At 37.1% G+C, this 26,726-nt stretch overlaps 2 protein-coding genes across 2 annotated transcripts; one reads left to right on the top strand and one right to left on the bottom strand.

Annotated features, from left to right (window-relative positions):
- Window positions 1-51: 51 nt before the first annotated feature.
- On the bottom strand, window positions 52-4,003 carry LOC148875160 (sulfate adenylyltransferase subunit). Its single transcript, XM_088964907.1, has 3 exons — window positions 3,514-4,003; window positions 642-863; window positions 52-551 (listed from the first exon to the last, which is right to left on the bottom strand). Exons 1-3 carry the CDS (start codon window positions 3,697-3,699, stop codon window positions 327-329), a joined length of 633 nt encoding a protein of 210 aa, XP_088821033.1. The 5' UTR covers window positions 3,700-4,003; the 3' UTR covers window positions 52-326.
- Window positions 4,004-4,477: 474 nt separating this feature from the next.
- Window positions 4,478-4,891, top strand: LOC148875159 (uncharacterized). Its single transcript, XM_088963759.1, has one exon. The coding sequence runs from the start codon at window positions 4,478-4,480 to the stop codon at window positions 4,889-4,891; it is 414 nt and encodes a 137-aa protein (XP_088819885.1).
- The last annotated feature ends 21,835 nt before the right edge of the window (window positions 4,892-26,726 follow it).

The following is a 26,726-nucleotide window of genomic DNA, read 5'->3' as shown; positions in this document are numbered from 1 at the left end:
ACCTAAACTACAATCGGAGTGAACTTTTTCTATCATGTAATGTATGCTCCATTGAGGTAATAACAGGATAAATTTCATATTGGGTGTTGCACATTATGTGCAAGTTACCAAGAACAGCGATGTTGCATGTCAGCCCAAGCAGGCATGTCCAAACAACTCTAAAATCTCTGAGAAAAATGTCTGTTGTCTACAAATCAATGATCTCCGTAGCAAGGCATATAATCAATCATATATCTGACAAAATTGCATTAACTTCTGTTCCAGTAATTGTTGCAATAGAAGGACACTATTGGAGAAAGTATTGTTTGCACCTGAAACAAAAGGTATCAATCGCTACCCCATTTCCTTATCACGCTCTCTTTAGCAGAGACAGTGGCATAGGATTCCTTCTTTGGTGTATTGTCAGGATCAATGTAAGTACCAGCTGGGAAGAACTTTCCTGAAAAGCGTGATGTTATGAAGGTGAAGCCATTCCTCGTCCCTCTCAAAGCAAATAGCAGTGGATTAACGATGATAGCTAGTATTAATTCCCCTTTCGCAATCACAAGATACTGGCAATCCAAAGAGAGAGTATTACTATAATCAGATGAAACAGAAGCTACTAAAATGAAACCCACACAAACAGAGAGGAAACTGCTTACCATGAAAATAATACCTAAAATGGCAAGGCTTGCTTGCTGTGCTTCTTGCCAGAAATTGTCACCATTGGACCCACCAAACCATCTACCCCACCCAAACCAACCTCCCCCACCAGCATTTCCTCCACCAGATGCCTCCTCCCTTCTCTGAATTTCTTTATTCCATTTCTCAAATTCATTTTTCTTTCCACCAAGAGCATTTTCTAATGCCTTTCTCGCTTGTTCCTGCTTCAGAGATGTTTACAAGGTAAATAACTAAATATAACTAAAGAAACTTCTATATTAATAGTTGAAATAGTTTTACTCATTGGTTTTGCTTCAAACCCCAAAGCTACAGAATTCACAGAAATTTAGGCAACCTAAATTTTTGTTCCCTTTCTGGTACAAGAAATTGAATACAATCACCACAGTAAGCTGTAATAGGTGCAGAAGTATAACATACTATGAAGATGCAACAACTATGGTTGAACACAAATATGGGGATTTTATGTGTTTATATTTATATCCTTAACCCAACTAGAAGAAGTGCCATGTTTCATGTAACTTTAAATTCCTAATTTTACAAGCATCATCATCTATGGCCTACTTCAAAAGTTTGATATGATTTACTGAGTTGAACTACATAGGAAGACGAGTTTAATGGGCATTTAACAGGCGTCAAGGTTGTGTTTAGATTAAGCCATGGAAGTAGGAATAAATTCTGGAAGTACCAAAAATCCACCAAGACAGAATTTCAAAATGAGTACCTCACAGAGGATTTCAAATATGTTCAAGGGAAGGATCTCAATATGATCTGGCCTACCTAAGGATATCAAACTCACTCAATCGGTGCGGTTTGTTCCTTTCAAGTTGACCTTCCATAGATATGCCCCCTAATTTAGGCTGTTTTTTGGATCATGGGAATGTATTTAGATTTGGGTTGCACTTCAGATATTGAATTTGGAGGGAGAAATATATATTCCGGCTGAAAATCCACTGTCATCATCATCCAAGCATTATCCCGACTATATGGGGTCGGCTACATGAATCCTGTTTTGTTATTCCATTCTGATTAATGCCATATCCATTGTTAAATTATGAGTACTTAAATCATTTCTTACTAAAACTATACACTTTTTCTCTCTGTTGCTGAGCAGCAATGCCCAAACAGTGAAAAACAGAAACTTGAGGAGTTGATCCTTATTCTGTCTCCAGTTCTGAAAATGAACATAACCCTAATTCTAGCCCCCCAAATCTACTTCATCCGAAAGCATGGTGCAGTTTACTTAACAAGTTTATTTGAATGCTCAGGATAGATAGGAAATACCGGTTATGAAACAGTCGAAGAATTGAACAGGTGGCCTCAAATCAGTTCTGAAAATGAACAACATAACCAGAATTCAGGTAGACTAATTTCATATCTAGCCCCAAAATTTACTTCATCCAAAAAGCATGGCGCAGTTTAGTTAACAAGTTTATTTGAAGAATTGAACATGTTGCTTCAAATACGGCAAGTAGTAAAGGATCGCAACTACATGATTACAGGGCATCTCACCAAATGTGTCAAATTATTGTGCTTAAGCAATATGATAGCCCTCCACCCCACCCCACCATCACCAAGAAAATATGCTGCACGACATTAAACATGTCTTTAGTGTAATTCTTTGAAACAAAATTGGAAATCTAAAAGTAAAAAACTAATGTGATGGTGCCAAATTATTGCACTTAAAATTTTCAGTTGTTGCTGTTATAGTATTATGTGGTGAAGATAGCAGCTACCTTTCAAATGCATTAATCAAGGTATGCAAATTCAATAATAAATTTCATTTACCTTGGTTTGGAATTGCTAAACAAATGAGGAATTTAAAAATATAGTTCAAAATATGGTGTTTCCTAAAAAATGGTTAATTTAGCCTCAGAAAACCAGGCAAAGTTATTTGGTCTATGCTTAATTTGAAAAATATGGTTTGAGAGGGATTTGAGTATTTTTGAAAACAAGCAATCCTCTGACGATCTAATCCCAAGAAAAGTAGTAGGCAATCTAGGTTTTGATTTTCAGTGCAGCAGCATTTCAAGGAAGTAACCTGCCTTTTATTGTATTATTACCTTGAGCCTTCATTTTGATCTTATTGAATTTTTGTTCTCTTTTAAATCTCTACCCCTTTACAAAAAACAAAAGAAAAGAAAAAAAAAGGAAGAAGAAAAATCTTCTCATTCCATTAAAGGCTAAATCTATTGCCATTTCTCCCAGACCAAAAATTGCGCAATACATTTTTTAAAGATGCTCATGATGCACCGATAATTACAAAGGATGTGACAAACCTTAGCTTTAAAAAATGTGTATGCAGTGCTTTTCATTCCCCATGCATTTCAAAGCAGCCTCGGAATTTCAAGAAACAATCCAATTAATGCCCTTAAGTCAAGAAGGAAATGTTGTGGTTCATTGAAAATATGGGGTATCAAAATTTAGTGCTTGTAGCCAACTAGAGTAGCAGAATAAAAATGCACCTTGGATGGTATAAGCTAACAAAACACTACATTTCGTGTTATAAAATTTATCTTGGACACTGTTCGCTTCATCGCTTGCAACTCTTTTGTTTCATTCAAGAGAAAGAAGTTACTCACTAAATGCCCATTTGATGAGTAAAAAAGGGCGATAATTTTTATCCAGTTAATAGAATAACTCTAGTAGGAATGCAAAGCTTTAGTTCAACAAAATTTCTTTTTCATACCAAAGTGATTAAATACTATAAATTTCTTCATTCAGTAAAGATTCAAGAATTTCCCGCTTCGACTTGCGTGAATACAAGGAACTAAAATAAACAAACGGAAACAGGAATATAGTAAACAGGAAGTAAAACATTCAAATTTAAAGAGAAATGAAAGCAGTAGTTACCTCTCTGCGGTTGTCTGAAAAGAGGCAAGAATATCTGCCTCTGCACCTGAGTTTCTGCTGCAGAGAAGTCCAATTATTAGGGTTTTGAGTGTAAAGGAGATTGCTGGATAAGCGAAATGAAGACGAATCGAGACGTATTGAGGGGAGAGCTCGGTGGGATGGGCTTAGGTTGAGAACCTGCGACATGCTTTCATTCACTCTCTTTCCTTCTCTTCCTTCCGGTGTTGGTTGCTGGATGGATAACAGAGACACCGTTCCTCGGTAAAGTGGAAAAGGAAAACAAATTGTCCCGCAGAGTACTCATATTCTTCAGGTATACAATATCGAAATAATGACGTCATAATTATCATATCCAACGACCGACGTTGAAAGTAGTGACGTTGAACCCATCTTGATCAGATCATCAACCGTAGGATAGGAAAGAGCTGGTGGCCCTCCAGGCTCCAGCTCATTCATCCGAACGTTCATTTTCTGGCAACGATGAACGATCAAGAATCATCTCAATAGCAACGCACGGTTTATTTACTCCTGCTGACTTGTGGGACCCTCGAATTTGATAGGATCATCTGATCCGTTCCCTTGAAACGGTCGACGCCGGTAGCGGGTAGCCCAGCCCGTGGAACCAAATTTTCTGCCCCAATAAATAAGCCAATGGAATTTGACCGACGACCACTGAAACTTCACGGTCTCAACTCTCAACAAACACGCTGATATGCGAACGGATGACTTTTTTGCGAAAGAAACCGGAGGCAGAGAATTAAACCATTTGGAAAACCAGCGACCTTTCTAACTTTTGGAGCAGAAACCATTAAGCAGTGAACAAATCCACGGCATGAATACTTATATATAGTTTATAGAGTGTGCTCTGCTTTTGTTCAAGCGCGAAATCTTCAATTCTTCTCTCAACTGTTCTTCAAATTCTTCTTTATCTTTCTTTAATTTGCTTCAGAGGTTGTTTACAAAGATGAGCGTGGAAGTGTTGGATGGTGCAACTATTCGCAATTTCGTGGAGGACGAGCAAGCATTTGAAGGCTCTGTCCACGACCGTTTCGCTCGGCTCGACACTAATAAGGATGGTCGCCTCTCCTACGCTGAATTGATGAAGGAGCTTCAAAGTCTGAGGGTATTCGAGACCCACTTCGGCGTGGATGTCAAGACGGATCCCAGTGAGCTTTCACTTACTTATAACTCCCTCTTTCATCAGTTTGATCATGATTCTAATGGGTCCGTGGATCTGGAGGAGTTCAAGGCGGAGATTAGAAAGATGATGCTCGCCATGGCCAACGGTCTGGGATTCCTGCCTATACAGATGGTTTTAGAAGAGGGCAGCTTCTTAAAAGCAGCAGTCGAACGAGAATCCTCCAAGTCATCTGCTTAATTAATTCTCTGCTAGCCTCTTCTTCAAGGCACAGTATTATCGCGTGCATATATCTATTCCCATTTCCCAACTAAGAGTCGTGTGTGTACTATAACTCGAATAAAAGCTATAAAAAAAGAGTGTCATCACCATCTGTTTGACGTTGTAGAACAGGGTATGACAATTCAAATTTTGTAATGGGTTGTTGTAGTATGATATTTCAGTTGTTCTAACTCCCTGTACGAGGCGTCTCTGCTGGCTAATGTCTCAAATTTTCAGAACCTAACCATTGTAAGACTATTGATGAGGATTCAAATTTCAACAAGATTGATCTTTCATCTTGACTGTACAGTTGCTATTCTTATTCTAATATAATATTGCAGAATTGCACAAAAGATTTTAGTTTATTTAACTAATATATACTTACAGAGAAGATCAAGTTGATCAACAATGTAAGCATCGAGACAACAGATTGGCTGATAACTAGATATAGAATTTTTTCGCGTTTAAACACAAATAAAGCGGGTGCAGTCTCTTTACTGAAACCCCTTTCTATTTGTTTTTTTTGTTTTTCCTATAAACCTGATAATAGCATTTGATGTAACGCAATCTGGCTCCTCTCTATTGGGGATGATCTGACTACCAACAACTATAGGAACTGAGGAATCTGCAATAGATGAATCAGAGAACCTAGGTGGTTAATTCGGTGAGGTCACTCTGATAGTTAAGTTAGTACTTAGTTGTGAGTTTGAAGATGATATCAGATTATGAGAGAGTTAGAGAGCAGAGATTATGCATATTCCTCTTTTTGGCCCAGGGGGTGAAGCCTTTATATACTGGAGTCCTCCTAGGTTTGGTGGAGTAATTCTTGAATTTTCGCTGTGATAGGATTTATTTCCGTGTTAATTGAGGATAATGCCATCAATTGGTAAGGTTACCCATTTCCACTTGAATCGAGGAATGGATGAACTAATATAACCATTAAAAGTACAACCCCATAAGACATGGGGTATGATGGTGAGATCCTTGGAATTATCACACGATGGTTGAACTGCATGTGACAAACTACCTGTAAAGTACCGGGTTGCTTAGTGACAACCTCCCAAACAGAATTAATGCAAAAATACAGCACTGAAAATCCTTACTGACAATGGCTCAAATCATTGATTAAATGCCAAATAAACTAAAAGAGGATTGATGAGCTTTAGATCATGAACTCAGTTGGGAAGCTGACCACACTGGATCGTTCCGTGTGATGTGGTGTGTGGACCATTAGAATTTAGAAGTTTCGAATGTCAACCAATTGGGAAGAATCATGAATCGCAAAACCAGGTGCTGATGGACTCTCAGTCGGTTCGTATATTTTTTAATGGCGTTATAAACACGGAAATAGTTGTTGGAATGTCGGTTTGAAGAAGTGGGGCGGTGCGGTGGGCCTCGCGTCAAATCCACTAGAATCGTTTTGAAGAATATGCTATCGATTCTACCTCTGTTTATGAAACGCCAATGGTTTGCAAATGGAATTTGACTGTTTTTCAGTCGTAAGTGCTCACGCGGTCAGCGAATCCTTGACATTGACACCGTATCTGTGCTCTTCCATCCTGTGTCGGTTCTCAGTTCTCACTCCTTCGAGAAAGAGCGGTTGCCTTTGCTTGACGCTTGTTGACTCACTGTAGTCTGTAGATCACAGAAAACTCAATAAACCACAGGTCTTTAGAGGCAGCAGTAATACAATGATACAATTCAACGTTGGAGCATCGTGTATATATAACTGCAGAGCCAACTCTGGTTTTGCTCAGAACAAACCATTAATAGAAAAGAAAAAAGCTTCCACTTGATCTCCTTATTCATCCTATTCTTCTTTGATCGAAGGCTTGAAGCTTGTTTACATTTTACGAAGATGAGTGTAGAAATTTTGGATGGTGCAACCGTTCGCAGCTTTGTGGAGGACGAGCAAGCTTTTGAAGACTGTGTTTACGATCGATTCACTCAGCTCGACAACAACCGGGACGGCTGCCTCTCGTATGCAGAAATGGTGAAGGAACTTCAGAACTTGAGGATACTCGAAATCCACTTTGGCGTAGACGTCAATGATGGATCCCAACAAGTTGGCGATCACGTATCGCTCCCTTTTCCATCAATTTGATCGCACTACAATGGGTCTGTGGACTTGGAGGAGTTCATGTTGGGAAAGATGGGGTCACTGTAACTTAGGAGGAGAAGCTCTGAGGCGCGTCTGAAGACACTGTCTTTAGAACATTATTTGTCCCCACTCAGTTTTACTGAGTTTGTTGTTGGGTTACAGGCAAATTCGTTCCGAGGATACAACAGAGCCTTGGGCGAGAATCTGCAACCAGTAAAATTGAAGAGTCTCCAAAGAAACCTTCTGTGAGACTGTAGCAGGCCGGACTGAGAGAGAGAGAGTGAATTTCGAAATTGTGTTTTTGGAATCTAATTCATGCTCCTTAAATAACTTGTGAAGAAGTATGAGGAAAAGGTAGGTGCTGGTTTAGAGAAGGCACCTTGAATAGTCACAATTTCAACCATTGTGATTGTTTAAAAAGTTGTTAACAGTTGGTGACTATTAACTTTGAATTGTGCCTCTTGATCACACCCGATCGAATCGTGACCGTTGATCTCATCAATGGTGATCAACGATCATCAACGTACTAAAACCAAAGCCGCCCATCGCAAGCCACGCGGGTGCGCCTCTAAAGCGCCTCATTGCGCCACACACGTGCGCACATGCGTGCGCGCGCGTTGCGTTGTATCGAATCCCCATACTCTCCGCTACTAATTCTAAGGAGTGTAAATCAGCTCCTATTGAAATATTGAAAACAAAACTTATAATTTTTCAATGTGGGACAAGTTCAAAACTGGGTTTTTGTAAGAGAAAAACTTATTTTTTTATTTTTTATTTATTTTTTATTTTTTATTTTTTAAACAAGTGTACAGGTGCAATTTCTCATGTAATTGACCAATCAAACCCATTGGATTTAATCTCTTATGAGATTAAAATCCAACAATCCCCCACATTGATTGATCAATTACATAGTTCTCTTTCAATCCAAACTACTATGACACAGTTATGCATACAAAATGTGTTTATCAACTTAAACCTCTTGTTAGTATAGTTATCTCAGAGCCTTGTCAAAGTTATTGGTGGTAAGACCTTAAACCAACTACTCTCAAGACAGACCGAAGACACCTATACACATAAAAATGTTCAGTCTCTGCAAGAGTTTCAAATTTTGCTCAGCATTGTTATGGCTATGTGCTTCTTTCCTGGTTTCATGAACAATCCCGAGAGCAAACCCAAACCCTCATGAGAAGCGGCACCACTTCTATGTTCACATAGGTGAAGTTCCACTATGTGCTCTGTTATTTAACACATTTCAGAACTTCATTAAGAGTTTATCTCAACCTCTCATCATAACGGACATCACTGTTTATGTTGTGATGGGAAATTTCTCAATGTCAGTGCTAACAGTTACATTGTTGTAACTTGTTGTTACCCATTAAACCCAATATTGATGGCTTTTCAGTTCAGGTTGGGTTACCATTACAGGTGACTAAGTAAAGGGTTTTAATCCCATCTCTTTGGTTGTCATTCTTACCAATTCTCTGGCTAAACCCTTGGTAAGAGGATCAACCAAGTTTTTACTTGACCTCACATAGGTTATAGTGATGACTCCATCTTGAATCAGTTGCCTAACAAATTCATGTCTCAGACTTATATGTCTGGACTTACCATTGTAGGTACCACTGTAGGCCCTTGACAGAGTTGCCTCACTATCACAGTAAATGGAAATTGGAGGCATAGGACTAGGCCAAAGTTTTATATCTAATAATAAATTCCTAATCCATTCAGCCTCTTTTCCAGCAGTCGCTAAGGCTATGAATTCGGATTCCATGGTCGAGTGAGATATACAAGTTTGTCTCTTGGATGCCCAAGAGATCGCACCCCCACCAAGGACAAAAATCCATCATAATGTGGACTTGTTATCTCCATTACCAGTAATCCAACTTGTATCAGTGTATCCTTCTAGTACAGCTGGATAATCACAACAAAACAAGCAAAGTTCTAGGGTTCTCTTAAGATACCCAAAAACTCTCCCAATTGCCTTCCAGTGCTCTACACCGGGATTACTTGTAAACCGACTGAGTTTACTTACTTTAAATTCAATATCAGGTCTGGTACAAAGCATAACATACATCAAGCTCCCTATTGCACTAGCATACTCAAGTTGTGCAATTGCTCTACAAGTATTTTCTACTAGTTTTATACTAGAATCTTATGGGGTGCTATATTCTTTAAAACCTAAATGCTTAAATTTCTCAAGTATTTTTTCAATATAATGTGATTGGCTTAGTGCATAGCCCCTACTATGCTTTTTAATTTTTATTCCCAAGATGGTATTTACTTCTCCTAAATCTTTCATCTTGAAAACAGAGGATAAGTAGTTTTTAGTTTCATTTATGCCAACCATATTTGTACCCACAATAAGCATATCATCCACATAAAGACACACAATTACTCCATAATTTTCAGTTAATTTTGAGTAGATGCATCTATCAGCACTATTATGTTTAAAACTAAAAGCTAGAATGCAAGAATCAAATTTCTCATGCCACTGTTTAGGTGCTTGTTTTAATTCATATAGTGATTTAACCAGTTTACAGACTTTCTTCTCGTTTCCAAGAAGAACAAATCCTTCTGGTTGTTCCATGTAAACCTCTTCATTTAAATCACTATTTAAGAAATCAGTTTTAACATCCATTTGGTGAACAAATAAGTGATAAATGGATGCTAATGCTATAAGTGTTCTAATAGAAGTTGTTCTAGCCACTAGTGCATAGGTGTCAAAGTAATCAATCACTTCCTTTTGACTAAATCCTTTGGCTACTAATCTAGCCTTAAAAGTTTGCACAGTTCCATCAATGTTGTATTTTCTTCTAAACACCCATTTACATTTTATTGGTTTTGATCTTGGAAGCAGATCTACTAGTACCCATGTGTTATTTGACATTATTGAATCCATTTCATCATTTATAGCTTCTTTCCAAAATGCAACATCTCTAGAGGTCATGGCCTCACTATAGGTTTTTGGATCATTTTCAATGTTTGGGACAATGGGTATTTTATTTAAAACCTTCTCTCTATCAGCCTCAACCAAAAATACAATTGTCTGAGTAGAGATAAAATCTGAACCTAAGTGTTTCTCTATTCTTTGTCTTTGACTTCTTCTAAGTCTTATTGTAGGTGTTATAGTTGTGTCATTTCTTCTTTCAGTCTCATTATTATCAACAGGTATTGAGACCTGATTTTCTCTGTCATTTTCTGTGGATTCATTTTCTACAGGTTCAAAACACAGTTTATTTTCAAAGAATTCAACATCTCTAGTTTTAATTATTATGTTGGACTCTAAGTTTAGAAGCCTATATGCCTTGCTATGTTCTGCATATCCAACAAACATACTTTTCTTAGCTCTGAGTTCTAATTTGGTTCTTTTAGGATTTGGAACTCTATAATATGCTAAGCACCCCCACACTTTTAGATATGCTAAAGTAGGTTTTCTTCCTGTCCATAATTCATATGGGCATTTGTTATTAACTCTAGAAACAATTCTGTTATGTAAATGGCTGGCTGTTAGGAGTGCTTCCCCCCACAGGTTTAAGGGTGCATTATCTTTTAACAATATGCAGTTTATCATTTCTGTAAGTGTTCTATTTTTTCTTTCAGCCAGGCCATTCTGCTGAGGGGTATAAGGAGTAGAACACTGATGTATTATTCCAAATTCTTCACAGAAAAAATTAAACTCATTTTTAATGTATTCAACACCCCTATCACTTCTAAGGGTTTTAATTTTCTTTTCTAGTTGATTTTCAACTTCAGTCTTATATAGTTTAAACATGTCAAAGGCTTCATCCTTAGTTCTCATAAGGTAGACATAGGTGTACCTAGAAAAGTCATCTATAAATGTTATAAAGTATCTCTTGCCTCCTCTAGTTAATACACCATTGAGTTCACAGATGTCAGAATGGATTAGTTCTAGAAGTTGAGAATTTATCTCAACACTAGGGAAATGTTTCTTAGCCATTTTAGATTTTACACATATTTCACATTTTTCAATTGATTCATTACTGTAAGAAATTATACCTAGTTTGCTCATGTTCTTTATGGATTTAAAATTCAAGTGTGCTAATCTATCATGCCATAAAGAGAAAGAATCAACAATATAAGCAGGAACTTTTCCTTCATTAATACTTAATTTGAATATACCATTTCAACCATATCCCTTTCCAACAAACATCCCGTTCTTGGATATGATTAGTTGGTCAGATTCAAAGACAACTTTGAATCCCCTCTTACAAACAAGATTACTGAGACCAAGTTCTTTCTAATGTCAGGAACATGGAGAACATTCAGGAGAGTCAGTGTCTTTCCGGAGGTGAAGTTCAACTCTACGTTGCCTCTTCCAGCAACTTTGGCACATGTTTGGTTTCCCATCTGTACCTCATGGCCATCAGTCACTTCTTCATATGTCTTGAATAAGGATTTGTCCTTACAAACATGGACTGTGGCGCCTGAATCAAACCACCATCCAGAAGACGATTCTGCCATGTTGACTTCAGTAATCATGGCCACGAGATTGTCTTCTACCATGTCTGCAGACTTGGTTCCGCCTTTCCGATATCGGCAGACTCGAGCATAATGCCCCTTTTTTCCACAAACATAGCAGGATACTTTCTTATTGTTGCTCTTTTTGAAGTTCCCATCCTTCTTCTTTACTTGTAATGCAGGGTTAGTCTTCTTCGATCCGTTTTCCACAAAATTTACTTTAGAGTTCAGCATACCGGTCAGGGTCTTATCCCTATTGTCTCTAATTCGAGACTCTTCTTCAATATGAAGGTGTTGCTGAATTTTCTCCAAGGTAAGTTCTTCAGCCTTGTGCAAAAGCTTCTTCCTATTATCCTTCCAAGAGGGTGGAAGTTTGGCAATGATTGCTCCCACTTGGAAAGATTCAGGAAGGATGATGTTAAGGGAACGAATTTTATTGACTATCACCTGTAGTTCATGAACTTGCTCCAGTATAGGTTTATGGTCGTTCATGGTAAAGTCAAAGTATTCTACAATAAGATACTTATTCGTACTTGCTTCTTGCACCTTGTATTTGAATTCCAGGGCCTTCCAGATTTCTTTTGGAGATGCAAGTTCCGTGTAGAAGTTGTAGAGCCGGTCTGATAAGGCATTCAGAATGTGTCCTCGGCACAGAAGTGAGTCATCTTCCAATTTTTCTTTCCTTCTTTAGTTTCTCAGAGTCTTTGTCAGTGGGTTCAGGAAGTGATTGCAGATTCGGGTCCAACAGATAGTATAGCTTTAGTGTGGTCAGAAAGAAGATCATCTTGTCTTGCCATTGGCTGAAATTTACTCCATCGAACTGGTTTAGTCGAACAAGATCTTGGTTCATCATTTTGATCGAAGTCATGCTTGCTTCCGCCTCCATTGTAGAATAACGTTCTAAAATTGTTGGGGAAGATGGGGTCACTGTAACTTAGGAGGAGAAGCTCTGAGGCGCGTCCGAAGACACTGTCTTTAGACCACTCAGTTTTACTAAGTTTGCTGTTGGGTTACAGGCAAATTCGTTCCCAGGATACAACAGAGCCTTGGGCGAGAATCTGCAACCAACAAAGTTGAAGAGTCTCCAAAGAAACCTTCTGTGAGACTGTAGCAAGTCGGACTGAGAGAGAGAGAGAGAGAGAGTGAATTTCGAAATTGTGTTTTTGGAGTCTGATTCATGCTCCTTAAATAACTTGTGAAGAGGTATGAGGAAAAGGTAGGTGCTGGTTTAGAGAAGGCACCTTGAACAGTCACAATTTCAACCATTGTGACTATTTAAAAAGTTGTTAACATTTGGTGACTGTTAACTTTGAATTGTGCCTCTTGATCACACCCGATCAAATCGTGACCGTTGATCTCATCAATGGTGATCAACGGTCATCGACGTACCAAAACCAGAGCCGCCCATCGCAAGCCACGCGGGTGCGCCTCTAAAGCACCTCATTGCGCCACACATGTGCGCACGCATTGCGCGGTATCGAATCTCTATACTCTCCTCTACTAATTCTAAGGAGTGTAAATAAGCTCCTATTGAAATATTGAAAACAAAACTTATAATTTTCCAATGTGGTACAAGTTCAAAACTGGGTTTTTGTAAGAGAAAAACTTATTTTTTATTTTTTATTTTTTTATTTTTTAAACAAGTGTACAGGTGCAATTTCTCATGTAATTGACCAATCAAACCCATTGGATTTAATCTCTTATGAAATTAAAATCCAATAGTTCAGAGCTGAAATCAAACAAATGATGCTCGCCATGGCCAATGGGTTAGGGTTCCTGCCTGTTCAGATGGTCTTAGAAGAGGGTAGCTTCTTGAAGAAAGCGGTAGATCGAGAGTCTTTCAATGCATCCGCCTAATCTATGTTCTCCTCTGTTTTCCCTTGAAAAGTCTATGGTACCTGAAACCTTTTTGTTTTATTTCTTTCCAATTTCCATTGGCTTCATTTAATCCACAATAGTGGAGTAATTGTAAGCAACATTATGCCTATAAAGGAAATTTCGGTTAGATTATCACCAAACACCACCTAGGAAAAGGAGTGGTGCACTACAGAATGAGACACTACGATAGTTTGGGGTTGAAGTTTCTAGATCCAGAGCTTACCGCGCAAAGTAGCAGGCACTTGTCGATATTGAGGGTGTACATGTTGAACAATATAGCAAGCTATAGGATTATTGTGAAGCGGTTCTGAAGATAAATCTTGGAAGTGTGATCAAGATTGTATAGGCTAAAGATGTATAGGGGAATTTCAGAGATTGTTTGTTTGTTTGATAGCAATGAAGAATGGGTTTAGAGATGGTTGTTGCCCTATCATTGGGCTTGATGGGTACCATCTAAAGGAACCTCATTCTGGTAAGCTTTTACATGTTGTTGGGTTGGATGAGAATAATGAAATTTTCCCAATAGCTTTTGCAATTGTTGAGGTTGGGGTGAAGGATTCATGGGCTTAGTTTTTGACATTGTTGAGTGATTGCATTGGACCTCTAGAGGAATGTGGTTGGACCTACATATATGATAGGCAGAAGGTACATTGACTTACACATGTAAATTTAAAATTTCTTTTATTTATTAATTAGTTCTCATGCTAATTGTACAATGCACAATTTCTTTCAGGGGTTGGAGGAGCGCTTTTAGAGTCTTATGCTAGGGGGTGACCATAGGTTTTGTGTTAGACACATTTATGCTAACTTTAAGGATAGGTTTAAGGGAAAGGATCTGAGGGATTGCTTATGGAAGGCTGGAATGTCATACACTATGCTAGAATTTAATTGGCATATGGATAAGTTGAAGGGTCTGAATAATGATGCTTACCAGTGGTTAAGTGTTATGCCAACTAATGTATGGTCCAGAGCTGCTTTTGGACATAAAGCTAGGAGTGGTGATATATGCAACAACTTCTCTGTGTTATTTAACAAGTGAATTTTGGATTGTAGAGACAAGCCAATAATCACATTGATTGATACTATCCGGAGGCAGATGATGAAGTTGATCCAAACAAGACAAGAGAAGTTAAGAAGGGACAAGGGACTAGTGTGCCCTAATGCTAGGAAGAGATTGGAGAATGCACAAGCATAGGCTAGAAGTTAAGAAGGGACAAGGGACTAGTGTGCCCTATGCGGGGAGTGGAAATTTTGAGGTTGATCATTTCAAGAGAAGAGTGGTGGTGAACTTACAGTCCAAGACATATAGTTGTAGGGCTTGGGAACTAACAGGGCTACCTTGTTGCCATGCCATTTCATGCATTCAGTCACAACATGGCAGTATTTATGACTGTGTGGATCCACTATACACTAATGAGAGGTGTCTCAAGGCATGCAATCATTATGTTATACCAGTGCCTGATGAATCCCAATGGCCAAGGACTAAAGGTGTTCCAGTCAAACCACCACCATTTAGAAAAACAACCTGGTAGGCCAAAGAAAGCTAGGAGGAAGGCGCCAGATGAAGTAAGTTATGGGGTCCATGTGTCGAGAAGGTTTAGGAAGATGAAGTGTACAAATTGTGGTGCTGAAGAGCAAAATAGAAGAAGGTGCAAAGGTCAGGGAAGAAGCAATGAAGGACCACCACCTCAGGTAATTCATGATATTTGTAGCTCTCTTCATTACTTAATAAATAATAGAAGTTGATAATATTCTTGTTTTGTGTACAAGAGGGTCAGACAAGCATGAGGATGCAGGGTATTGGTGGGAGTTCTACATTGTTATTAGAATCCTAATCAAGTCAAATTAATCTCCATGTGTTTCATGCTAGAGATGTTATGGGCAGATGTAGAAGTATGGCTAGAGGAGTGGCACAACAACCAGCTCCACCACAACAAGTTCCAACACACTAGGATCCAAGACATAGAAGGTAAATGCTCTCATAAGGAAACTTTTGTACTGTGTTTGTTTTTGGGTGTTATAGCTATCAATCATGATATTGTGGATTTGGTTTTTGTTGCAGGGTATTTCATCAGCTACCGGTTCTAGGGGTAGGGGGCAGTGGTAGGGGTAGGCTTATATCACTTAATTAAGTTTCTTCACAGATACAAGGCCACTACATATCCATTACAATTTGATAGTCAGTAACCAAGTAATACATTCCCAATTGTTGCTTTTATAGGTTAGTCAGATTGTCACCACTCATGCTATAAGGAATGTTTTGTGGGTATGCCTAGGTCATTGATACCACCATCCATACATATAAAGGCTAGGAGTGTGGGTAGTGCTCCAATGACACCAATTGGTGTTTGTAACTTGAGTTTGAGTTTGATTTCTGAATCGACCCTGTCTGGACAGTCCTCTATTGTATCTTCTTTCGATTTTAATATAGTTACCATACCTTTACAAAAAGAAAAAAAAACAATCAAATGATAGATCTGTTACAAGTAAGCCTAGAGAGATGCTCCAGTTGCAGTCATTGTGAGAAGAAATAGGATTAGAAATGAGACTAATTACAAACTTGCAGATTAATTGGGTTAATATTCAGTTAGGATTAGAAAAAATGGGATTAGAAATGAGCATATGCATAGATACCTAGGAGTAGCGTTGTTATGTGATAAAAACATAAGAGAGAGAAGACTATGATGTTTTGGTGATATGCATTAAAAATTATCTATGGAACCAGTAAGAAGAAGAGGTCTATTGCAAATTAAAGGGTCCTAGGGGCAAGCAAAAAGGAAATGAGTTGAAGTAGTGAGAAATGATTTGAGGGATCATGGTTTTACAATAAATATATCAGTGACTAGAGTGGAATTGGAGAATATGATTAATATAGTCAAACCGATATTGTTAAGACAATGCTTTGCTGAAAATTTGCAGCAATTTTGTGAAGTTGCTCTTTCTGATGTTCTGTTGTCAATTTTGTATCTCCTGAAACTTTGCAAGTTGATGAACGAATTTAACATACTTATGATGGGTTGCCTTCGGTCTCTAAACATATCTGTTTGTTTTTTAAAAATGAGTCCAACTACTTTTTTAAAATATACTCTCATCAGTTTGCTGCAAACTCTCAGATTCCCGAGCTTCTTTTTCCCTCTCCCATGGCACCTTTTGTTTCTTCTCTATAACACTTGAACAACAACAGCAGCAAGAAGCTCTATAGAGGCATATAGCTCTTAATGGGATTGATGCTCGTGAGCAGGCACCAAAAGAGTGGAGGCAGGCTCTCAACCAGATGGGTTTCTCTCTTCTGCATTTTGAGCTTCTGTTTTGGAGTTCTGGTCGTTAATAGGTCATCTCTTTCTTGCTTGCTTTCTCCCTCAAAATGTTGGGATCTCTTCTCTACTAATCACTTTCCAATTTTCATATTTTGTTCTTTTAGTTTTCTTCTTGTGCTTACTGGGCCTTCCCAATCTTCAATGCCGTTTTTAGCTCCTGAGATAGTGAACATACTTGTTATTGTTTTCCCATGATTCCTGGAGATTCTTTGTTTCCCCTCTTTTCTTGGAGACAAACCCACATGCAGAATGCAATCCATAGTAGTCAGTTCTGGATTCAGATTAGATTTCCAGGATCAAAGCATATTTTTTGGGCAACCATTTCGGTGATTTGGGCTCCCTGACTTTCCCTCTGTTTTGTCTTACCTCAGGATTATTTTGTTCCAACCTCGTGGAAGGGGCTTTGCTTTTGTGGTCACAGAAGTTTTAAATTTGTTTATCGATGATATTGCCTTTTCACCTCCTCGGGTATCAAAAGAAGCTCGTTTGATTGTAGCTATTAGTATCAGCTCTTGAGTGCAGCTCTAATTTCCCTCGATCACAGTGGCATGTGTCAAAAGCAAACCTTTCTCAACCCTCAATTCACATTCTTTTTTGTCAGTCCTCAGTCCTTACCTTCACTAGGAGTTACAAGGATCATCTTTGAAACTTCTCCCTCTCCCTCTTATTTTAGGTTTTGTATAACAAAGAGCTCTACTAGTTCTCTTTTTTTAATTTTTGATTTTTGATTTGATTTTATTTTTTTGATAATGCCTTGGTACCGTCATCTGGGTTGAGCATGATTAGAACAATACATGAGGTTTTTAGTGGGTAGAAAAGGATGGACCCTAATTTAGCACAGATAAATTAAAAGCCAAAACACTGTACTTTAATCATATAGTTAAGATGTTATAAAAATCATATAGTTAGGATGCTGGAAGGGTTATTTTGTTCAATGAGAGTGACTACGTGGAAATTGGATATGATTCCTACACCGTAAGGTTCAGTTGAATTGAAATTAACTTATCTCAAAAACAACTATTAGATTTTTTTTTCTTTTTTCTTTTTTTTTTTTGTAGATAAAACTCTAAAGAAAACATCAATGGTTTCAACCCCAAAAGCTAGTGGGCCAATCAACATTATGTCTTAGTAGAAACAACTATCATATTTTCTAGTGGTTCTAGGTACATATTAGGACTGTTGCGTGTGGAACTAATTTGCTATTTCTCTTAAATCTTTTTCATTTAGCTCATTCTATTGTGAAATCTCTTTTTTTCTAGAGTTCCTTAACATTAGTTTTCCTCCAATGGTGCAGGAATCATCCTATAGAGTTCATCAGAATTTGGACAAGGATCAATGAGTTTTAATGAAGATGTAGCCAATTTCGCATATGGGTCAATTAGACCATTTTTGTTTGTTTATTTACATGAACATACAATACAAGTTGGAACAACACCCAATTCGTTATAGAAGCATATAAAGAATTTTTGTACACAGTGGTTAAGTGCTGAAATGTTTTGGTTGTTGAATTTTTTGTACACTTCACGAACATGCGATACAAATTTTTTGGTTGTTGGAGACTTAGGGGTTCTCATTTTTTTATAAACATATCAATTATGGAACTGTCATTGCCCAAAAGTTCGGTGCTTGAAATTCAGTTCAAACTTAATCAAGGTTCAAGTTTCTTCTCTTTGTTTGCATTCACATATTTCAACCTATCCTTCATTGACAAAATAACACTCCACAAATTTCCTCCCTTTGTTTGCATTCCCATATTTCAAAACACCCCTAACAATAATAATAATGTTCATGATTCTTATCAAAACCCATGTATTAAAGATAAATAATTGAGGCATCATATATTGGTATTGATAGATTTATTGTCTTTTCAACAATCTAAAGGCCTAGCTTCAAATCTTTTTACTTATAGTTCATATTGATGTTTTCAAGTTGTGGGTGAATTAGACAATTAGATTAATATATATTGTCACAACTTTCTAAGTATGTTTCAACTCAAACCACTTATGGTAAAAAAAAAATAAAAAATCCTTGGCTTGATCAATAATTAGGTACCTTACAAGTTGAACCACTAACCTATTGGATCAGGTCAATGGATTATGGATAAAACATTAGTTTTCTCTTTTAAGAGAACATTTACTTGTTCAAGACTATCCTTCTAGAATAGGATAAATTCTATGCTTTCCAACTCTTAATTAAGCTTGCTAATAACAGACCAAATAGCTAAGGTCTTGTTTGGTTTGTGGGAATAGGGATCTAGAATCAGAATTGGAATGGTCCAATTGTTTGGTTGGGTGGATTTGGAAACCCATTCCCATTTCTGGTGGAATGGCATACCCTCATGTTTTTTGTAAACATCTACACCAGTAGGAAAGACTTACTCTATGCATCAGGAACTGTCATTGCAGCTCAAGTAAGTAAAGATGCTGAATTCAAGGCAGTTGTTAAGGGAGTGGAGAAATCAAATCAAGAAGGTTATAAACATACCTCTCTCTTCTCTAAAGCAGCATAGGTTATATAAGCCATTCAAGAAAGAACCAACATTGGCAACTGGATAACTCAAATGCATATCAGAACCATAATGCATAATATCACAAATTATGAGAACTTTCAAGCAAAACATATATCCCTAGAGACCAAAATACTTTAGCTGTCATCATAAGTCTTAAGTTCCATCCATAAGTTACAAGTCATAAGCTTAAATCTTCAAAGGGTATACACTAACACCCTAACATGTAGAAAACACATTGCTTCCTTTCTTCTCATATAATACCCTACTTCATAAACATAAACATTAAAACGAAGTCAAAAGAAACAATAACTTTCAAGATGTGCATGATCCCAATTAACATCTGATCACATTTGCTCTCTAGAGTTTTCACCCGGTCATTTAGCTCAGTTAGAAACTTCTGTAGCTCTCTCACACGGCATGCTTGGACATTATCATTGCACATATGTGAAGTAACCTCTTCTAAGTGGTTGATGGGAATGACCCATTCAAAAAAAAACCACAAGACTTGGCATTCGACTATTTTCCCTACATGATACACTTCTTCCAACAATCATAAAACTTTGTCTCGAACATCAGATTACTTGGTGATTGCAAAATTGAAAGTTAAGTGTTCACTCATTTCTACAATAAAGAATTTATTTCATTAACATTATATTTCATTTTACTTAAGGAGAATTAAACTACAATTTCCGAACAATGAACTTCTAGGAAGAATAATATAGAAAAAAAATTAAAAACACAAAAAAAATGACTAAACCATAACACCGTGCACATATACAAAGTAAAAACCCTAATAGAACTACAAACAAGGTGAAAATAGATACAAAGTGATAACTCTTAATATTGATCACTCACCGAAGTAGGACAAGGTATTTTGCACTTGCGACTGAAACTCGGGAAGGAGAAATCTCGTGCGGCTGAAACTTGTGAGGGAGATGACCCTTGCTACTATAACTTGGAGCTTGTGATTGAAACTCGTGAGGAAGAAATCCCGTGCGGCTGAAACTTGTGATACGGACAGGCCCAATGCAGATTTTTGATTTTCATTGCAGGCTATAAACATTCAAAATGTCAACAACCCACACTATACATAAACGCCAGCCCGTGAATTGGCATCAATTCCAAGCTAACACCTACCCCAACAGTACTTTGAACCTACAAATTCTGACACTAGGCTGAACCGTCATTCTCCCTTAAAATAATTTAATTTGATGCACTGGAAACTCAGAAACATCTTAGTATAAAGGTCATTCTTGAACAATTAGAATAAAGCAGAACACTATGGGACCCATTAGACTTTATGCTTAACAAAAAGAAAGTATAAGGAACAGATAGGTTTCTAATATTTTCTATTGCTCTGCTTTCTTGTCCAATATCTTCTCCAAGGTTTCTAATACTTTTATTTTCAGAAATTAGTTTGGATAACTTTCAAATCGTGTCTTTTATAGTAATAAACTTTCTTAGACCGAAAGCTTATTAGCAATGGCTACAACCTTCCATAGCTACATGATTAATTCCTATGAAAACTGAATTTTTCAATAGGGGTATGGACTTGAAGCATGCCCTTGCTTATAATAGTGCTCCCCTTCCACTTTAGCCAAATGGGATTGGAGTCAACAATGCCATTAAACATCTCAACACTAATATCACTCACTTTTCTATCATAAGGAACCAACCAAAAGGCTTCTCTACGAGCGTTTTAATCATTTTGAAAGTATGACTCACTAATATCACTCACTTTTATATCATAGGGCACTTAAACACAATTGAATCATTTTGAAAGTATGATTCATTAGAGGCCACACAACAGGGGTTCTGTTAAAAGACTTCTCTTCGAGTGTTTTAATCAAATTCAGGCCAGCACTGTTTTTTTTTTTTTATTATTAAAAAGAAAAAACAAATCCACTTGAACCTTGACTCAAGAAACTACCATCAGTATGGACTATTAACGGATCCAGATCTGATGACCTCTTCAAGGGTGTTGCTTGAGCTGAGCTACTGTTGCTTATAGGACAATCAACCAGTAAGCATCATCGACCCTACCTTGTTTCTTCCCTTAGTGACTTTTTTGTTTCAATCCACATTGGTTGTTCCTCTTTCTTCATTACTCTTGTATTGTTTTTGTTTCTTCTTTATATGACACTTTTTTTCATCCTTTTCTTCTTGTTTTCCCTACCTATTCATCTGATTTACAAAAAACTCTATCCAAGTTTTCCATTTTTTTGTTCACTTTTTATAATGCTTTTGTCTATGGCATTAATGTTTGGTAAGATTGCAACATAGACTAGTTATGTTGGATGGGGTTGTTACATTTTTGTGAAAAACAGGGATGAACCTTTTAGATCTTATTAGCTTTGCTAACCTCACACAAGTCTAGTAGTTTTTTTTTTTTCTTTAATTGTTTTGGTTTCTATTGTTTGTTGTCATAGTTGTTGTTGGAGGGGGACAGTGATTTAAAAGGCGCACTTGAGGCATGTGTAGGCGCACAAGCGAAGCGTATTTTGGGGTATGCACCTTGCCCAGGTCCTAGGTGCACCCCTTTCAAAAGGCCTAGGTGTGCACCTGATGCGCCTCAGCCTAGGCTTGTGCTAGGCTTGGTGTGCCTCAGCCCAGGCCTGCCTCAAGGGCAACTCATATAATCAAGAATGCAATTTGTTTTACATCACATTAGCTACTTGAAGCAATGCAATTAAGGAGAAAAAGAGATTGTGGGTTTTATACGCTTGAACATACTTTATATGTTTGCTTTTATTTTTAAATTTTCATTTGAATACAATTACATGTTATGTTTATCTATTTTAATTTTAGATAATAGGTTTTTTAAAACATTTATTTTAAAATTTACGTTTATATTTTTATTAACATTATGTTTAATATTTTTTGAATTTTTAAATTTTTTTGGCATTTTTTTGGATTTTCTGCTTTTTTATATATTTTTAGCTTGTTTTTGTAATTTTGTGCCTTGCTTAAAAAGGCGCATGCTTTACCTTGCACCTTGTGCCTTAGGCACCAATTGGCTCTTGCATTTTATTTTTGTGCCTTGTGCTTTCAAAACATTGGAGGGAGAATTGTTTGTCTTTCCTTTCAGCCCATTGAAAATAGTTTATTGCTAAAGCTTAAGGGGCACTTGCCAAGATATGACAAGTATCATTCACTCCAGCCATGACCCAATTACATTTACTAAATGCCATGAACCGTGTTGAGTACAATGATATTGATTCGTGTTGTTAAAATTTGATTGTTTCACATAACCCATTTCTATCCTATTTTAGAGACATATATGGCCTCTTATTTTGAAGTATTTCATGAAGAAACGACCAATGAGTTGGCCACATGGAGTGAGGCCGAAGAACGAACATTCATTGAATTGATGGTAGATTAGGTGAAGGCTCACAATGGACTAATCTCGACATTTAACAATGATGGTTGGAAATATATTGTTGAGAATTTCAACAACACACACAGTAAGGCATATACCCATGACTAATTCAAAAACAAATTCCATCACTTGAAGAAGTGATTTAGCAACTATCAACAAATATGCTACCATATAGGAGTTACAATAGATCCACTGACAAGAAAAAAAAAACAGTTGTTAATGAGAGTGCTTGTGACTTCTTGATTACGGTATGGCTATTTTACATCCCTTTTACTTGTGTTAATTGAGGGGTTTTAATTAATTGCATGCTAACACCAAACTACTATACTTCATGCCGAAGTATAGGTGGGCAAAGCAGATAAAGAAAAAGGGTTACCCCTATCTGGAGGAGTTGAAGGTCATCTTCTCTGGAACTAGTGTTATGGGAAACATATCTACGAATAATGTTGAAGTACCATCAGATAAAGAGAATGATTATGTCCCATAGACTCAAGATCCATTTGTTAACCTCTTTCCCAATGATGTTCATATGCCTTATGCATCCACGCCTGAGACCCCCCTTGTTGAGTCTGAAATTGTAGTAACCAATGTGAGCTTCGGAAAGCTCATGGCTGGTTCAAAGAAATGGAGTCATCACCCGTTTTAGAGAAAATGATGCCTCATTTTTAGATTTGAAAAGTCAATTTATGTCTTTGCTAGTGACTCTGTTCTCCATAGGAAAAGACACATAATTGAGAGATTCTAAATCTGAAAGGATTGGGAGAGGGAAGGTGTTAGGCATCCCTCTCTCCAAGCTGCTATAGCAGTCCAATACAGGAGTTGTCTAGGCTTTATTTCATGCAAAACACAAACAGAAATAGTTGTTGAAATTTATAAAATCTGGAGAAACATGTTCTCAATTTCTCCTAAGGCCGGTTTTGAGGTGATGTTGTTGGGTCTTAGGTACTAACTTCCCTAAAACCCTTACCTCTTTGCCTCTATTCTTAGTATAGAAGAAGTTGAGAACAATGGTTCTCCATTGTTTCAGAATTTCAAGCAACACATTAAGCACAAACTCAAGCTACAGATAGGGTGAGAGGCTTACATCTTGTATGTGACATTGACATCGATATTTCAGAAATCAAATTGATCAAAAGAGTAATTGAATGGGCTCAATAGAGGTTTAATATGGACGAATGCTTTGGGAATTTCGGGAAAATTTCAAATCTGAAACAAAAATTGTGGTTTTGAAGTTTAAGGTTCAGATATCTAGGGGTTTTTCATCAATGAAAGTTTTATAGAGGTTAGGAGTTCTTCTAAGATCTGCCATCTTTAGATCTGTACCCAAAGTTCACCTGAAAGCCCCCCTCAGGTTTCCTCCCCTCTAACTCGAGTTGGGTTTGTATTTATAGAAAAGAAGATGGGAAGAGTTTTGATATTCATTTCATAAGAGAGATTAGACCTGAAGACAACTTTTCCACAAAAATGGGTAAAGATTTTTCAAAGGAAATGGTGTCTAGTCAAGTTTTCTTCTTTGGTGAAAGTTTTCTTCAATTTGGGGGTGGTTTTCATGGGTTTTGTGCATGTAATGGTAGCTTGGGGCATACTTGTCATGGTAGTCTTGTATTTGGGGCCGTAGTAAAATTGATGAACTTTTAAAAGTTATTTTGTCTTTTCTTAGTCTTAAGTGAAGGTATCTTTAGGTTTTTGGGCTTTTTGGGTTTATTAGGCTCATTTTCATTGGTTTAAGTGTTTGAACATGTCAAGAATGGGTTTGACATCAGCCATCATCCTTTTGAGGTTTCAGGTTGGAATAGATTAGGTGGCAATTCGATCTGGCATGTCGAAATGACATCTTCCTAGTTTAATAGTCAAGCGAGTAAATTAGGATGTGAAATTTGATATGATGGGGCTTTTTGGGCCTCTGAACAGAGTGGTGTGGTCTGATTGGCCAATGAGATATATGGTTGACAAGTTTGGGTCAATGAAATTTACTGAAATAGATTTTTTATTTTATAAAATGGTTAAATTGGGGAATTTTAGGTTGAAATTTGGTGGGTAGGCACTTTTGAATGTTCAAAATATGATGGAAGTGATGGATCTTTGATTAGAGGAGTAGATTGATAGATTTAGTTTGGGTCAATGGTTTGTCACTTACGAGACAACTCGGAATGGAATATCACTTTTTTAACGGTCAAAGGGAGGAGTTTGGTTGTAAAGTTTGATGTGTAGAGTATTTTGGGTTTCCAAACACAGTGATGAAGTCTGATTAGTTAAATAAAGTTGGGAAGATGGATGATAAGCTCTAATCAATAAGATTTGCTGAAATATGATATAGGTTTGATGGTGGATCAAACATGGGAATTTTGAGTTAAAATTTGTTAGGTATGCATAGATTATGGTGAGGAGTCAAGTGGATGGTTCTGATATAAAAAAGAAATGGTCAATCTTGGTAATTGTTCAGGGCCATCAAAATAAGACCTTGGTGTTTTTACATTTGATTGTCATAGAGTTGTAAGATTTTCTAGTTGATTATATCCTAGCGATCTTGAGGCGATGGATGCATTGGATCATGGCTGTTAAAAAAAAGGATTTTGTGTGATGAATAGTGGTTGTGTGACTGATTTATAGTTTCTTAAGTTTTAGGGTCATGTCTGATAGGATGTCAATATTGATTTATTGGTTTCAGTGTTTTTTATTTGCTCGTGAATTGTGTCAAAAGAGGGGATTTTGGCTTCGTAAAGTCTCAACTTGATTTGGGGTTTAAAATGAGGGTACAAAGAAGTGGGGTGAAGGAACCAAGCAAAAATTGGGTGCTGATAGCCAATAAAATAATAGACTTACAAAGACTAGTTTACTCTCTACATCTTTCAGGAAAGGTAAGAGGATCAAGCAGGGAACTGATTTCTTGACTACAATGGATGGTTGGGCAGAGTTTAGCAAGGCAAGAGTGAGGCTACTAGAAATTTAAATAGAGAGAGAGAGACCGGAAAGGATAGAGAATATGAAGAACAATGCAAGAAAGATGTATTTGTGATGGAATGCATGGATGTTGTGAACGACTTTCTAATGATTGGAGTTGATTGTGTCTATTAAGTTTTGAAGGCAAGTGAGATATTTAAGGAGTATAGGAGACAAATGTTTATGACATTTGCATCTTAATGCCAGCTTGAGTGGCTGAAGAAGGTTTAGACATAGAAAACTTTGGATTATTTGTCTGTTGCTTATGTTTGACTTTTTTGAGTGATTGGATATCTTATTGGTATTGATTTTTGCTTATGCATGTTTTTTGATTATGATAATTTTTTTTATTATGATATCTCAATTAGTATGACAATGTGTGTATGTTTCCAGGAACTTTATGGATATCAATGAAATAGACAACATCCCTTTTAATGAATGGGATGAAGATGATTACAAGTTCTTTGAATTTGTCTTCATTAGTGGAGTGGTAAAATACCACAATACATACTTTGTTAAACAATTGTATTACATATCGAGGATGAGTGGGCATGGATTTGTCATGAAATATTTGGATGACTTAGAGCATCCTGACAAAGTGTGTGCCACAATTAGGATGGTGAGACATGTATTTAAAAATTTTGCTAATATCTTGAGATATCGTTGCCTTTGATCCAACAGTCGAAATATCATAGTGGAGGAATCACTTGCTATTTTTCTTATGATTGTTGGTCACAGTGAAAGATATTGGTTGATTGCAAGTAGACCTGTTCATGGGCCAAGTAACCCAACGGGTCAGCCCGGCCCAGTCCGATCTAAGTCGGGCTTGGACAAGATTTCAGGCCCGCGGGCTTGGGCTCGGGCCTAAAATATCGAGCCCGACTTTTTTTTTTTCGGGTCGGGCTTGGTCTTTCTCAAAAGAGCCCAACTTAATAATGCATTATATTAATAAAAATATATTTTGTATAATAAAAAAGTATATATAACATATTTTTCTTCTCTTTTTTCAAGTAATAATGAAACTTTTCATTATTTTTTTAGGTTTTGAGGTCTTTTAGTATAAATAAACAACTTTTAATTGAATTAAAAAGGAAAAATCTTTTTTTTTTCAAATTTCTAGTTGGGCTCGGGTTTGGGCCCAGGCTTCAGGCTTTATAGTTGGGCCGGGCTTGGGCTCAGGCTTGAGCATTTTTTGTTAATGTAAATTCAAA

Source organism: Nelumbo lutea, chromosome 1 (assembly GCF_056320005.1).
Source record: "Nelumbo lutea isolate HS-2025 chromosome 1, American lotus-T2T, whole genome shotgun sequence".
In the NCBI taxonomy this organism is placed as follows: domain Eukaryota; kingdom Viridiplantae; phylum Streptophyta; class Magnoliopsida; order Proteales; family Nelumbonaceae; genus Nelumbo; species Nelumbo lutea.
This window is presented reverse-complemented; position numbering and strand designations above follow the sequence as displayed.